At 35.8% G+C, this 12,184-nt stretch overlaps 2 protein-coding genes across 2 annotated transcripts; both read right to left on the reverse strand.

The window, feature by feature from the left end:
- Positions 1-4,435: 4,435 nt before the first annotated feature.
- On the reverse strand, positions 4,436-6,250 carry LOC130462540 (protein RDM1-like). The gene is made up of 3 exons (XM_056830997.1): positions 6,230-6,250; positions 5,890-6,086; positions 4,436-5,006 (listed from the first exon to the last, which is right to left on the reverse strand). The coding sequence occupies exons 2-3, from the start codon at positions 6,041-6,043 to the stop codon at positions 4,639-4,641; spliced, it is 522 nt and encodes a 173-aa protein (XP_056686975.1). The 5' UTR covers positions 6,044-6,086; positions 6,230-6,250; the 3' UTR covers positions 4,436-4,638.
- An 835-nt stretch (positions 6,251-7,085) lies between these two features.
- LOC110779693 (pentatricopeptide repeat-containing protein At3g22670, mitochondrial-like) lies at positions 7,086-10,526 on the reverse strand. Its single transcript, XM_056830996.1, is given in 3 exon segments — positions 7,086-8,250; positions 8,253-8,863; positions 10,274-10,526. Coding segments are annotated over 2 exon segments (1,164 nt in total). The 5' UTR covers positions 8,658-8,863; positions 10,274-10,526; the 3' UTR covers positions 7,086-7,491.
- Positions 10,527-12,184: the final 1,658 nt, after the last annotated feature.

Consider the following 12,184-nt stretch of genomic DNA (forward strand, 5'->3'; position numbering starts at 1 on the left):
ATCCCCATCCCCGCCCCAATGGGTGTAAGCTAAAATCCATCCCCGCCCCGCCACCCAACTGGGTATCCATCCCCGTCTTATCCCCGCTTCATACCCGCTCTAATACCCGCCTAATTTTTCTTATTTAGCAAACATTTGCCATATATACGGAGTAATCAAAGTTAACTATAGGAAAAAAATACCTTATGACTAAAGTAACTTATATAATCGAAAAAAATACTCGTCATAACAAAAAAAATCCAAACAAAAAATATAAAAATCTCACCTAAATTTATATTATCACCTAAAGATGCAAATAAATCCAAATTCACCCCATCACCCATTGCGGGTATGAAGCGGGGCGAGTGGGGATGGGGCGGGGAGAATGGGGATGGGGCGGGGCGGGCGGGGATGGGGCGGGTTCAACACAAAATCCACACCCGCCCCATCACTCATGGCGGGTACGATTTTTATACCCATCCCCGCCCCATCACCCGTCAAACCTACCTCCATCCCCGCCTACTTGGGGCGGATGTGGGGCGGGTCTCCCGCAAAACCCGCCCCACTGACATCCCTAATACTAGTAGAGAAACTCATTACTATTGTTTATATATTTAGTCAACAGTACAAAATCTCGATATAGAACATCATATAAACAAAGATAATAAGGAAACTCATTTAATAAAATGTCCACTAATTTATTTACTTCCTTCGTCCCGGAATACTCGACTCGTTTTGACCGGCACAGAGTTTAAGGGACTTGAATTGACTTATTTAATTTAATAGGTAGTAGTTGATAGTGGGGTATTATTTTAATGTAGTTAGTGGAAAATGTGTAAAGGGGTGGGATTGGGGGAGAGTAGGGGTTGAATTTTTAATTATTTTTTGTATGGATTAGGGGGTAGGTGGGTTAATAGGGGTGGAGTGAGAAATAATATAATATTGTTAGAATATTTCCATTTTTAGAAACAGGTCAAGTATTAAGGGACGACCCGATAAGAAAAACAAGTCAAGTATTCCGGGACAGAGGGAGTATACTCTACCCAGTATACAAATCAATCAAAGTTATGGAAAGTCACATCTAAACACAATTAGTGACACTTAAACATGTATACTGCGTGTGATCAATATAATTGTATACTTCTTTAAAAAAAATTGAAATTAAATACGTAGTAAAATCATTTACCTATAAAAAATACGCTAAGTTATTAAAATATTGACTTTTGTCTTAAACATCTACTAACGTTTTAATTATTAACATTGTTTACAAATGTTATTTATCATATCTATACTCTTGATTTATTTTTTTGAAAAAGATTTATTATTTTCATAATAACCACTCCCTATTTATATATTATTATTATTTTCATTATACAGAGTAATTATTTTTATGTACAATAATGCACTCTTTTATTAGCTTTTTAATTTTTTGAGATCTACAAGTTTGGAGAAGGAACTTTTATCTGAAAACGAACGCATGTAGGAGAAATAAGGCCAAACAGAAATTTGACGGAAAAAGGAGAGAATTAGGGTTAGGGTTTTGCTTTTGTGTTTAATGAATATTAGTGAGAGATTTTGAGGGTGATCACCTATATTTATAGGCTTATGAAATTCCAAGATGGGCTAGACTTTAGGATTCCCTTTCAGGCTTCTTTAAATACAATTTGGGCTTGGTTAATTATTTGGAATTGAACTGGGATAGAATATTTTAAAATTCGTTTTACTTTTCAAAATCCAATTAAAATTACCCAATTAGAAATAAAACCGCTTTACGCTCCAATTAAAAATAATAAATACTTTTAAAAAATACATTTAAATAAAATATTCAAATGCAACTTTAATTTATAAAATCTATAGAAATGCTTTATAAATATAATCAAATATATTTATAATTAATTAAAAATGCTGGGTATTACACTATCGCTAGGCAGCAAGGTAGCAACATGGGCCACAAGGGCGCCCATGGGCAAAAGTTGTTGGACAGGCCGGGGTTAAAAAAGTAATAGTAAAAACATTTAGAAAATGGCTACACTAAGAGAGAAACCTCATTACTATTATTTAGCCATTTAGTCAATGGTGCAAAAGCTGGATGTAGAACATCATATAAACAAAGATAATAAGGAAACTCATTTAATAAAATGTCCACTAATTTATTTATACTCTACCCAGTACACGAATCAATCAAAGTTATGGAAATTCACATCTAAACACATTAGTGACACTTAAACATGTATAGTGCGTATGATCAATATAATTGTATATTTCTTAAACAAAATTGAAATGAAATACATAGTAAAATCACTTACCCAACAGATACAAAATACGCTAAGTTATTAAAATATTTACTTTTGTCTTAGACATCTACTACTCCCTCCGTTTCTTTTTGTTTGTTACGTTTGGACTTTTACACGTTTATTAACGTATAATAAAGATTCTTTTATTAAAAATCAGCTTCCATTTTTTATTAAAAAATAAACCCAAGTAAAACCTCAATCCACTAATCATTACAACAACCAATAAAATGTTTTATTTATCAAAATGAACCAATAATAGAAAAACACACATATTGCTAACTTAACATACTTGGGAAATTGTAAAGAACCAGAGCTTAGTCATCAATCTCCACCAGGATTTGTGATGAGAATAATGTACCTCAAGATCATGGAGTATTCTACATGCTTTTGTGGCGTCTTCACACGTTACCGAAGTGAAAATATTTTATGTGGAGACTATCTTATGAGGGGTTAGCAGTTAAGGAACAGATTTTTCATAGAGGTATGGACGTGGATAAGATTTGTGATGAGTGTGGTGAGCCTTTGGAATCGACAGAACATGTTTTTAGATTCTGTGTATTATCGAAACTAGTGTGGCAGCAGGGGTTATTGAGTATAGACTCAGACAGCAACAAAGATGTTCCAATTACAGATTGGGTCTCTAACTATATCCAGCTCTTTTATAGCATGGACGGAATTAAGAGTGACAGGTTAATTTACTTTGTAATCACTCTTTGGGAACTTTGGATGGCTCGCAATAACAGGATTCACAAGACCAGGGTGTCGATCATCATCAAATCCTATTACAGGTCTCTAATTCAATGGAAGTACACAGGAAGTTTCTGAACGACAACAACAATATCGTAGCTTTTTTGCATCCTCCAGAGCTTAGTCATCAATCTCCACCAAGATTTCATTTTGTCTCTATCGGTTCTGAGCTCTCTGAAGAACCAGAGCACACTTTGTTTTCTGATGCAGCTTGGCAAGGTGGCTCAAAACGAGCTGGAATGGGTTGGTACTTGGCTAAAAGTCCATCGAATCTTTATATTGGAAAAGGCGGTTGTGACTTTGGTTCGGCAGCTTCGGCCACTCATGCTGAAGCTTTGGCATGCCTGAAGTGTCTTTCATGGGCAGCAGCAAGAGGTTTTACTAACATTGTTGTTTTTATAGATTCTTATAACTTGGTTTCTCTGTTAAAGGGAGACTCAATTCAAGATATAACAATAAAATAGACTCTCCAACAACTCCTGCATCAAGGGTCAACATTCAAATCTTGCTTGGTATACAAGGCGGACAGACAGGTCGTTGAAGCTGCGCATCATAAAGCACAACTTGGTATCCGACTGGTGGTGTCTTCAGTAGATGTTTTTTAGTTTTTTCTCCTTTTTTTCTTGTTAGTTTCATCTCATGTAAAAAAAAAACAAAATTGTAAAGAAATTTAATGAGTTGAAAAAATTGGACCAATTAAAATTAAAAGATAGCACAAAAAATATAATATAATAAGTTCATAAAAGGAAAGATTCTCCAATGTAACAAACATTGTGAAACGCCCTAAAAGGAACACGTAACAAACAAAAAGAAACGGAGGGAGTAACTTTTTAATTATTAACATTGTTTACAAATGTTATTTATCATTTTCATAATAACCAATCCCTATTTATATATTTATTATTATTTTCATTAGACAAAGTAAATATTTTTATATAATCTAATAATGCACTCTTTTATTAGTTGTTTTATTTATAGAAGTACCATACATTTTTCCCTCAAAAAAAAAATCTCGTACATTAAGACTGACACAAATAGTATAATATGTATTTGATAAAAATTTGAAGTGGTACTCGAAATTGAAACTTAATGTCTATATGATTTTCCCTTTTGTGCCATTTTTACATCATCCAAGGCGAATCTCACATATCCATTAGTACAATTTATTTCATAGCTTGTTTCACGATGGTAATGTTTTTTTGTCCGTGCTCTTATGTTTGCCACTCTGACATACCCGTAACAGAGTCCAGTTAATACGGGTCAACTTTCCATATTTTATGCTTTTCTGCTAATGCAGATGCGTGATTCAGCCTGTGATTACAGCATTCAACATGCCCAACTTTTGTTTTTTTAATCCTTTTCTCCCTTTGCTACTTAAAACGTTACATTACTAAGCTCAAATTACACCATCTATATCTAATAAAATGAATTCTTTGGATCAGTTAAAATTGACCAAGTAGCTAGGTTACTTCATAACCCAAACTTGGATTAGTAAGTCTGCAAGCTTCATACACTTGTTCCCGCCGAATTCAGTACAGAGAATCCACCATTAATTTACAGGACAAAATTCACGGCATACACCCAAGAGAGGACTGAGAAAGAAACAGACTAATTATTGTCATATTTTAGGGAAGATAGGATCTATGAAAGCATGGTGCAATGGATCTCCCAGCCAGAGTTTTGACAATTGATGGTATGAAGCTGTGCGACGATGGACATCCTCCACGAACCAGATGGTTGCTTCTGCTTTAAGAGGATGAATAATGGTGTCCAACGGCTGGTAATCTTCACCGGTTTCAAATCTCGCTTGGTCCCACTGTTTTAGGAGAATGTTTGTCAGGTAGTGCAGTGGCTGCCCATATAGCTCCTTTATTGATTTCGCCAATCCCATCCACGAATTACATAGAATGATTGAGCCACGTTGACATGGAACGGGGACCTTCTTCATGTATTCCTGATACATCTTTGCCCTTCTCACCATTCTATCTGTACCACTACCATGTGAAGCACATTTTAAATATCAGCTGTTGCAATCTTAAATTCAGAAATATAGATAGTACAACAGACAGTAAATTCAAAGATAAAATGTGCTTGAAAGAACAATAAAATATAAAATAAAAACCTCTATAGGATATTACCAGGGAAATACTTTAGGAGTTAAAAAGATCATAGACATTGTCGATAAATTATCAAGAATCTCTCAACTATTCAGACACTTCAAAACTAGCAAAACAAAGTAGACTGTAGACTATAGTAATTACTTTTTCTGTTCTGAATAAACAATCAAATTCTCTTCCCTGACCCTTTTTTTACATGCCAAACAATTTTTCATTTCTTCTCCAGCCCGTATATCACGTATGTAGTGACCGGGTCACCGGCAGACTGCAGGCAAGCAAGTGATTTTATATGCCGATCATGTATCCGTAGGGGCACTAGCCGCACTACTAATGGTCTCGTGGTGATTTTGCTGACGGGAAGAGAGCTGCTTCCATGCAGACATTGCAAGTATGTGTAGTAATTGGGCATATGGAAGTGGTGTTGATTCGTTCTAACAAAAAATGCTTTACAGTGAATAGTGAATACTGCTAAATCATCATTACTGCTGCTAAATCATTATAATACATCATTAGTACTGCTAAATCATCACAAGTACTGCTAAATCATTATAATACACCATTAATACTAAATACTGCTAAATCATCACTGCCAGGAGACCCAGGATTATGATTATCATTTGCCTAAAAAGAAATTATGCAAAGATATACAAAGGCAACCATCACACAATTATAGTTTTTCAAATCTTAAGAGAGGAACCACAAATAGTTCATTCATCAAAATATTAAAAAAAAAAATACAAACAATCATGTACCTTCAGAAGGTTTTTCATCGGCAGGCTGATAGTTAAAAACATATGTGGTTTGCTTTTGCCCAGAAGAACCACCATCTGCCTCCATATCTGCTGCTTCATCATCTGATGACACAAGATCTACCTGATCATTCCATTGAATTGGCCTTTTCGACATTGAAAGAAGCCCAAAATGGAACACGAGTATTGCTTAGATCAATCTGGTTTCAACAACAGAGGCACAGTCTTCAATAAGACACTGGAAACGTGATAAGAACATGATAGTAATGTTTGAAGATATTATTTATCACCCATTGAAATGCTAGAAAGTGACATAAGTGGTGTTTGTTAGAAAGTAGATTACAATAATATTAATTTCTCCTCCATAGCCACCCATCCATTCATTCTTCTGCAAATGAATTGAATTCCATTATGCCTGCACATGAAATCGAAACTGTTGCTGCACTGCACTTGAATGTTGCTCACAAGAACCTGACACGAAATACTATTAACCAAATATCTAACAACTCTCACCGATCACCATCATCATCCCCAAACCTATAATATCAGCCTCTGAAACAACAAGAACACACTCTATCCCAAACCTATACTATATCAAGGAGGCAACATAAAGTCATAAACCATCAGTCATCTTAAGCCAGTCAGCCACCCCATCTCATCACCTTTCACCAAAAATTTACCAGATTCACCACCACAAGTCCACAAAACCAAATCTCTTTCCACCATAAAAAATCGAAAGAATCAAGATTCTCAACTACAAATGCAGCTCAAGTTTTATGCTCTCTAATTTTTCCGAGGTTAAAAAGAATTAAGGTAAATTAACAGCCAAATCAAAGTGCAGGAAGGCGGTTGAAGTAGTGGGCAAAGCAACAGAGGAATCGGAGGCAGTTGTTTTGGCGGAATAGTGCCTCTCAATTTAGAGCAAAGCAGTATCCAACTTAAAGAGGAGCCTTTCAAGTACATTGTCCATTAAATAGAGAACATAAGAGAAGTGGATCAGGGAAACAGAAGAAAGAGAATAGGGGATGGCAAGGAGAAACAGCTTCCAAAATTCATGCAAGTATGTAACAGGCCACTAGGCCAGATTTCCCCCTTTTTGCTTTTTACTTCATTTACTCAATTATTAATGACATGATCTATAAATGACAGGTACTAGATTATTATCTCGTGGAAACCGAGCCAAAAAATAGACAGAAATGTATCAAACTATCAACAGGTTGATAATCCAAGATCTGTTAACTGGAATACTGGATGCAATTAATCATTAATGACAAACTGAAACAATGGAACAGGTAAGCCTACAAAAGAACAGAAAAAAAAAACACTTGAGTACTTGTAAAAGCACAGGAACACGTCAGAATAAAACGAAACTCGAGCAAATTACAAAAAACAAAAATCCTTTCTAACGACCAAATCACTTCAAGCTCAGATTCTCCATTTTGCAACGCTTCTTCGGCAACCGAATATCAAGAACTAGTGATATGTGTCATGTAATCATGTTATAATACGCAAAAAAAGCAGAAAGTGGGAACTTAGAATGAGTTCCGCTATAAACTCTACCACCTTAGTCACAATTGCAACCATCATCTTTGACCATAAGTCCTACTAAGCGGGTGATAATTTTGCCTTTGACATTAAGCTTTCAATCTGCTGCTTTGCTTTCGTCATGCCTTTCTGCTCAAGTTTTTTAATCAACGACAGGTATCTGTTATCCCCAGGAACCATTCCTTTTAAGACCATTAGTTCAAAGAAGGAACATGCATGCTCCAGTTTCCCACTCTTACATAACCCATCCACCAGAAGGCAATATGTTGAGAAGTCAACACTTACATTTTTCAAAAACATGTCATCTATCAAATACTTGAGCACCTTCATTCTCTTCTTCATACAGCACATTTTCAGCAATGGTGTATAAGTCGTAACATTGGGTTTACAAGATTTCTCCTCCATTTCTTTGAGTAATTCAAGAGCATATTCTTCTTTTGAATGATGACAAGCAGCAGAGATCATGGTATTGTATGTCAAGACATCAGGAGCAACATTCTGCTTTGGCATATCATTGAAAATATCACAAGCATCCTTAAACCTTCCGGAAGTGCTCATGATGAAAATCAAGGCACTGTAGAACCCAACATCAGGAACGCAGCCATTTTGCTTCATCTTCTCATAGATCTCCAAGGATTCATTTATTTCTTTAGCTTTCCCCAAAGCAAGCATCACAATAGTATAAGTCACTGTATTAGGGGGACAACCTTTTTGCTGCATTTCATTCAAAATCTCATCAACCTTCCTGAAATCTTTTGCTTGGCAATATGACTCAACAAAACAAGTATACGATGCCACGTCAGGAAGACAACCATGTTTTTTTCCATCTCTTCCAATACTTTTCTTGCTTCGTTATATTTCTTGGCTTTACACCAACCATGAATCAAGATATTGAAAGTGCGACAGTTCAGGGCTATTTCATCCTTATACTCCAAAAATATATTTTGAGCCCGCTCAACATCCCTTTCTTTCACCAAAGAATCCATTAGTATGTTCATTGCTGAAGTGTCTTTAATCAGGCCAAAGTGCTCAAATTTCTTAAATGCCTCAACAGCATCATCACATTTCCTAGCTCTACAAAGTCTTCTGATAACTTTACTCATTGTGACAATTGAAACTAACCCTCCCAACTTATGCATCTCCTCGAGCAACTCCCACATTAATTCAAATTTCTTTGACTTCCCCAGTATATCAACCATCAAATTGTAACAGTTCTCTGAAGGCATAAAATCAGTTTGACCTTTCGCCCATTTGAAAAACCCAAATGCAGGGATCCAGTCATTACAAAATTTCAGCAAAATCTTTTCAACCAAGCTCTCGGATAAATCAATTCGGTCGTACTCAGCAAGGGCATAGCCAACAGCAGTGGGAGACTCAAACAATCTCTTCAAAACTTCTGCCAACCTATTGACGTCACTATCCACAATTTCACCTACCATGCGTTTGACATGCTTACCATGATCAGCATATAGCTTTTGGGTGTCGGCCAATATGGAAATTTTGGGTAAAACAAAATCATCATCTGCTTCTACAATAGAAGGGTTTTCATGTTCACAAAACTTAACCCAATTAGGAAGCTCTGGTGACTCAAAAACATTGAGGGTATCGGCATTTGGTGACTCCGAAAAAGTGCAAAAGAAAGGACCAATTGATTGAGTATGGCTATTGATATTTTGATGAACACCATAAACATGTCTAGCTCCTCGAGGCCAAAAACACACAAATCTCTTAGCAATTTTTAGAGTCGAAAGCATTCTTATCTTGAGTGAACTGTCACGAAATAGGGAAAGAGAGGGGGGGAGAGAGAGAGGATCGGCGTCCTAAATAGACTTGATATACGCTTCACTTTGCAGCAATGACCCAGATAATTTTGCGGCGGGTTTCCTTAATAATAGCTCATGATTAGTGAATCCATCTAATTTCTGTATACCATATCCAAAATTGGAATCATCAAGCTATTAAAAGTTTGAACCATCTAATTTCCACACTAAAAGTTCGAATATCTAATTTCATATCCAACGTTTGAAACATCTAATTTCCACATATCATATCCAAAGTTCAAAACATCTAATTTCCACATACCTTAAGCAAAGCTTGAAACACATCATCTCTTATCACCCAACTTATGAACTTTAATTCACCCAAAAACGCATGCAAATATCAGGTTTGTCCCTGTGTAAGGGGAGGAGGGGCACGCGCCCTGGGGGAGGGAGAAGCCCCACTTTCATAGTTTTCCATCCTAACATAAATTGGTTACAAACAAAAGCTTACGAAGTTAGGCAGAATGGTTCACGAGGTTCAACGGTATTGAGGCCTTGTTAATCATCAAAATTCTGAAGGCATGGTGGTTCAGATTTAAACTAGTACATTTCTCATGAAAAAACCACCACCTACATTTCCTCAACCTCCAGAATTCAAATAAATAAATAAAATTTTCCATATTCTTGTTCAATCAAACTCATAAAATATATTCAATCAAACTAAATTTTGTTATGCCGTTAATTTATTGCTCTTTTCTACCCTGCTCCCTCCCTAAAAAAACAAATCAACCCCCAAAATATAGTCATTTGAATAAAAATAAATTGAAAAAAAAGGATAATATTTTCAACTACAATTATGAAGTGGGTATAGACTAATTAGACATAAAAACAAAGCCAAAATATTCATTTTTTTAACAGCGATATTTATCATTTGAAACGTTATATCAAGCAACATACTGTATTTAAACACTTACTGGATAATTGGACGTATAAAAAGACAAATAAAATCAACAGAAAAATCCCAAAAAACAATCGATAAATACAAAAAAGTGAAGAAAAGAGACAAGGAAAAGAAGCTATACAATGTCGTGAACACCGAGAATAGCAGCGACGGAGAAGGAGAGGCGGTTGGAAGTCCCAATTGAAAACCTAAAAGGGAAAAGGCGCCGCCGATTAGAGGTGATAATACAACTATAACATGGTGGTTTTGTTAGAGGGTTTTAGGAATGAAGAGCAGCTGCGAATAGCGGTTTGACTTTTGAAGAGAGAAAATATCTTTGGGGTTTTGTTTGAGTACTTTCTTGAACGGAGTACATGTCTATTACGAAATTTAAATTTACACGCAAATATATACAGAAAAAATAAGGAAAATCTAACATATATAGGAAAATTTGTAATTATTAATCCAATATTTGCCCAATTTTCTTTAATTAAGCTTACCTATGCGATATTTATAAATAATCCAACCTTTATGATCCAACTACTATTATTAAGCCTAACAAGTTACTAACCTGCTATAGGCGGTATTCACCCTTAAGTGGCATATAATAATCGAAAATTTGTAATTATTAATCCAATCTTTGCCCGGTTTTCTTTAATTAAGCATACCTATGCGATATTTCTAAATAATCCAACATTTATGACCTAACTACTATTATTAAGCCTGGATGACCGGTTACCTGCTACAAAGTCAAGGAAAATTTGTAATTATTAATCCAACCTTTGCCCGATTTTCTTTAATTAAGCCTACCTATGCGATATTTCTAAATAATCCAACATTTATGACCCAACTACTATTATTAAGCCTAGATGACCGGTTACCTGCTACAAAGTCAACGTTAAAAACGTTGACAACCTAAAGTTGGTTTTCCTCCTAAAATATTGGACACGTCATCATCACTTGCCACCTAAACAAGGATTTCATTTTTTTTTTCACAAAACCCTTAACCCTTCTCTTCTCTGTACCGTATTTCAATTCCTCTCTCTTCCATTACTGCTGCTTCAACCACAATTGTACTGGTTCATGACATCATCAGCGCTTTTCTTGTGGAAATAGGTGACTTCATCCACGCGCATTCAAATTTCGTCTCCAAAATCGTACAATTGAAGGTGAACTTACGAACCTTAGCGTTTTTGTTCCTTTTTTGGTAAATTTTGAATTTTGGGCTTCCTTGATGGTCAGTTCGTGAAAACCCGAGCTGTTGCAATAATATAGTTTCTTTTGTGTTGTGGGATGTTAGTTATTGTGGTCTTGTTGAAAATTTAGAAAGAAAAAAAAACCTTGAATTTGAAGAAGATCCAGATCCAACAGGCAATTGCTTTACCCCAGCCATAGCAATTGCTGATTATTTTTTATGAACTTCGAATGGAGAGGTATGACCGTATGAGGGATCGACAATGGTGGAGAAGAGGTAGAAGAGAAATAATGGAGAGGAGTGCAGAGATGAAGCAGAAAATCGCAGAGGAGAGAGGAACGAAAATTAAAATAGAAATTAAAGAAAATAAGGGGGAAAAATTAAAAAAATTATAATTATTATAGGAAAAATTACTTATAATAATCTAACATTTTGACGATTTCCCGTTAATAATCCAACCTTTCGATTATTATATAATAATCCAACCTTTATACCCTGTTAATTTTTGTTGCACCTAACCGGTTACCAACTAAATATAGCCAGTAAAACATACGCGTGTCATGCGTTCATTTGCCATTAATATTTTTTCTCTTTTTTTGTCTTTTTCTTTATTCTTTCTTTCTTCCTCCTTCATTCATACCTGCAAATTACTCTCCAGTGAAGAGCATCACCCTCTTCCCCACTGTCTATCCAACACTACCACTACAAAACCACTGCTTTCCTACGCTCTTCCACTAACTCCCTCCACTACCGGCACCTTCATCTCCCTTCCCCTTTCGTTTACCCCCACTTTTAATTCTCCTCTCACTCTCACTCACCCCCCAGCTCCTCGCCGTTTTCCTCTCCACCGTTGCCAGC

This window comes from Spinacia oleracea, chromosome 6 (assembly GCF_020520425.1).
Source record: "Spinacia oleracea cultivar Varoflay chromosome 6, BTI_SOV_V1, whole genome shotgun sequence".
NCBI classification, from domain to species: Eukaryota; Viridiplantae; Streptophyta; class Magnoliopsida; order Caryophyllales; family Amaranthaceae; genus Spinacia; species Spinacia oleracea.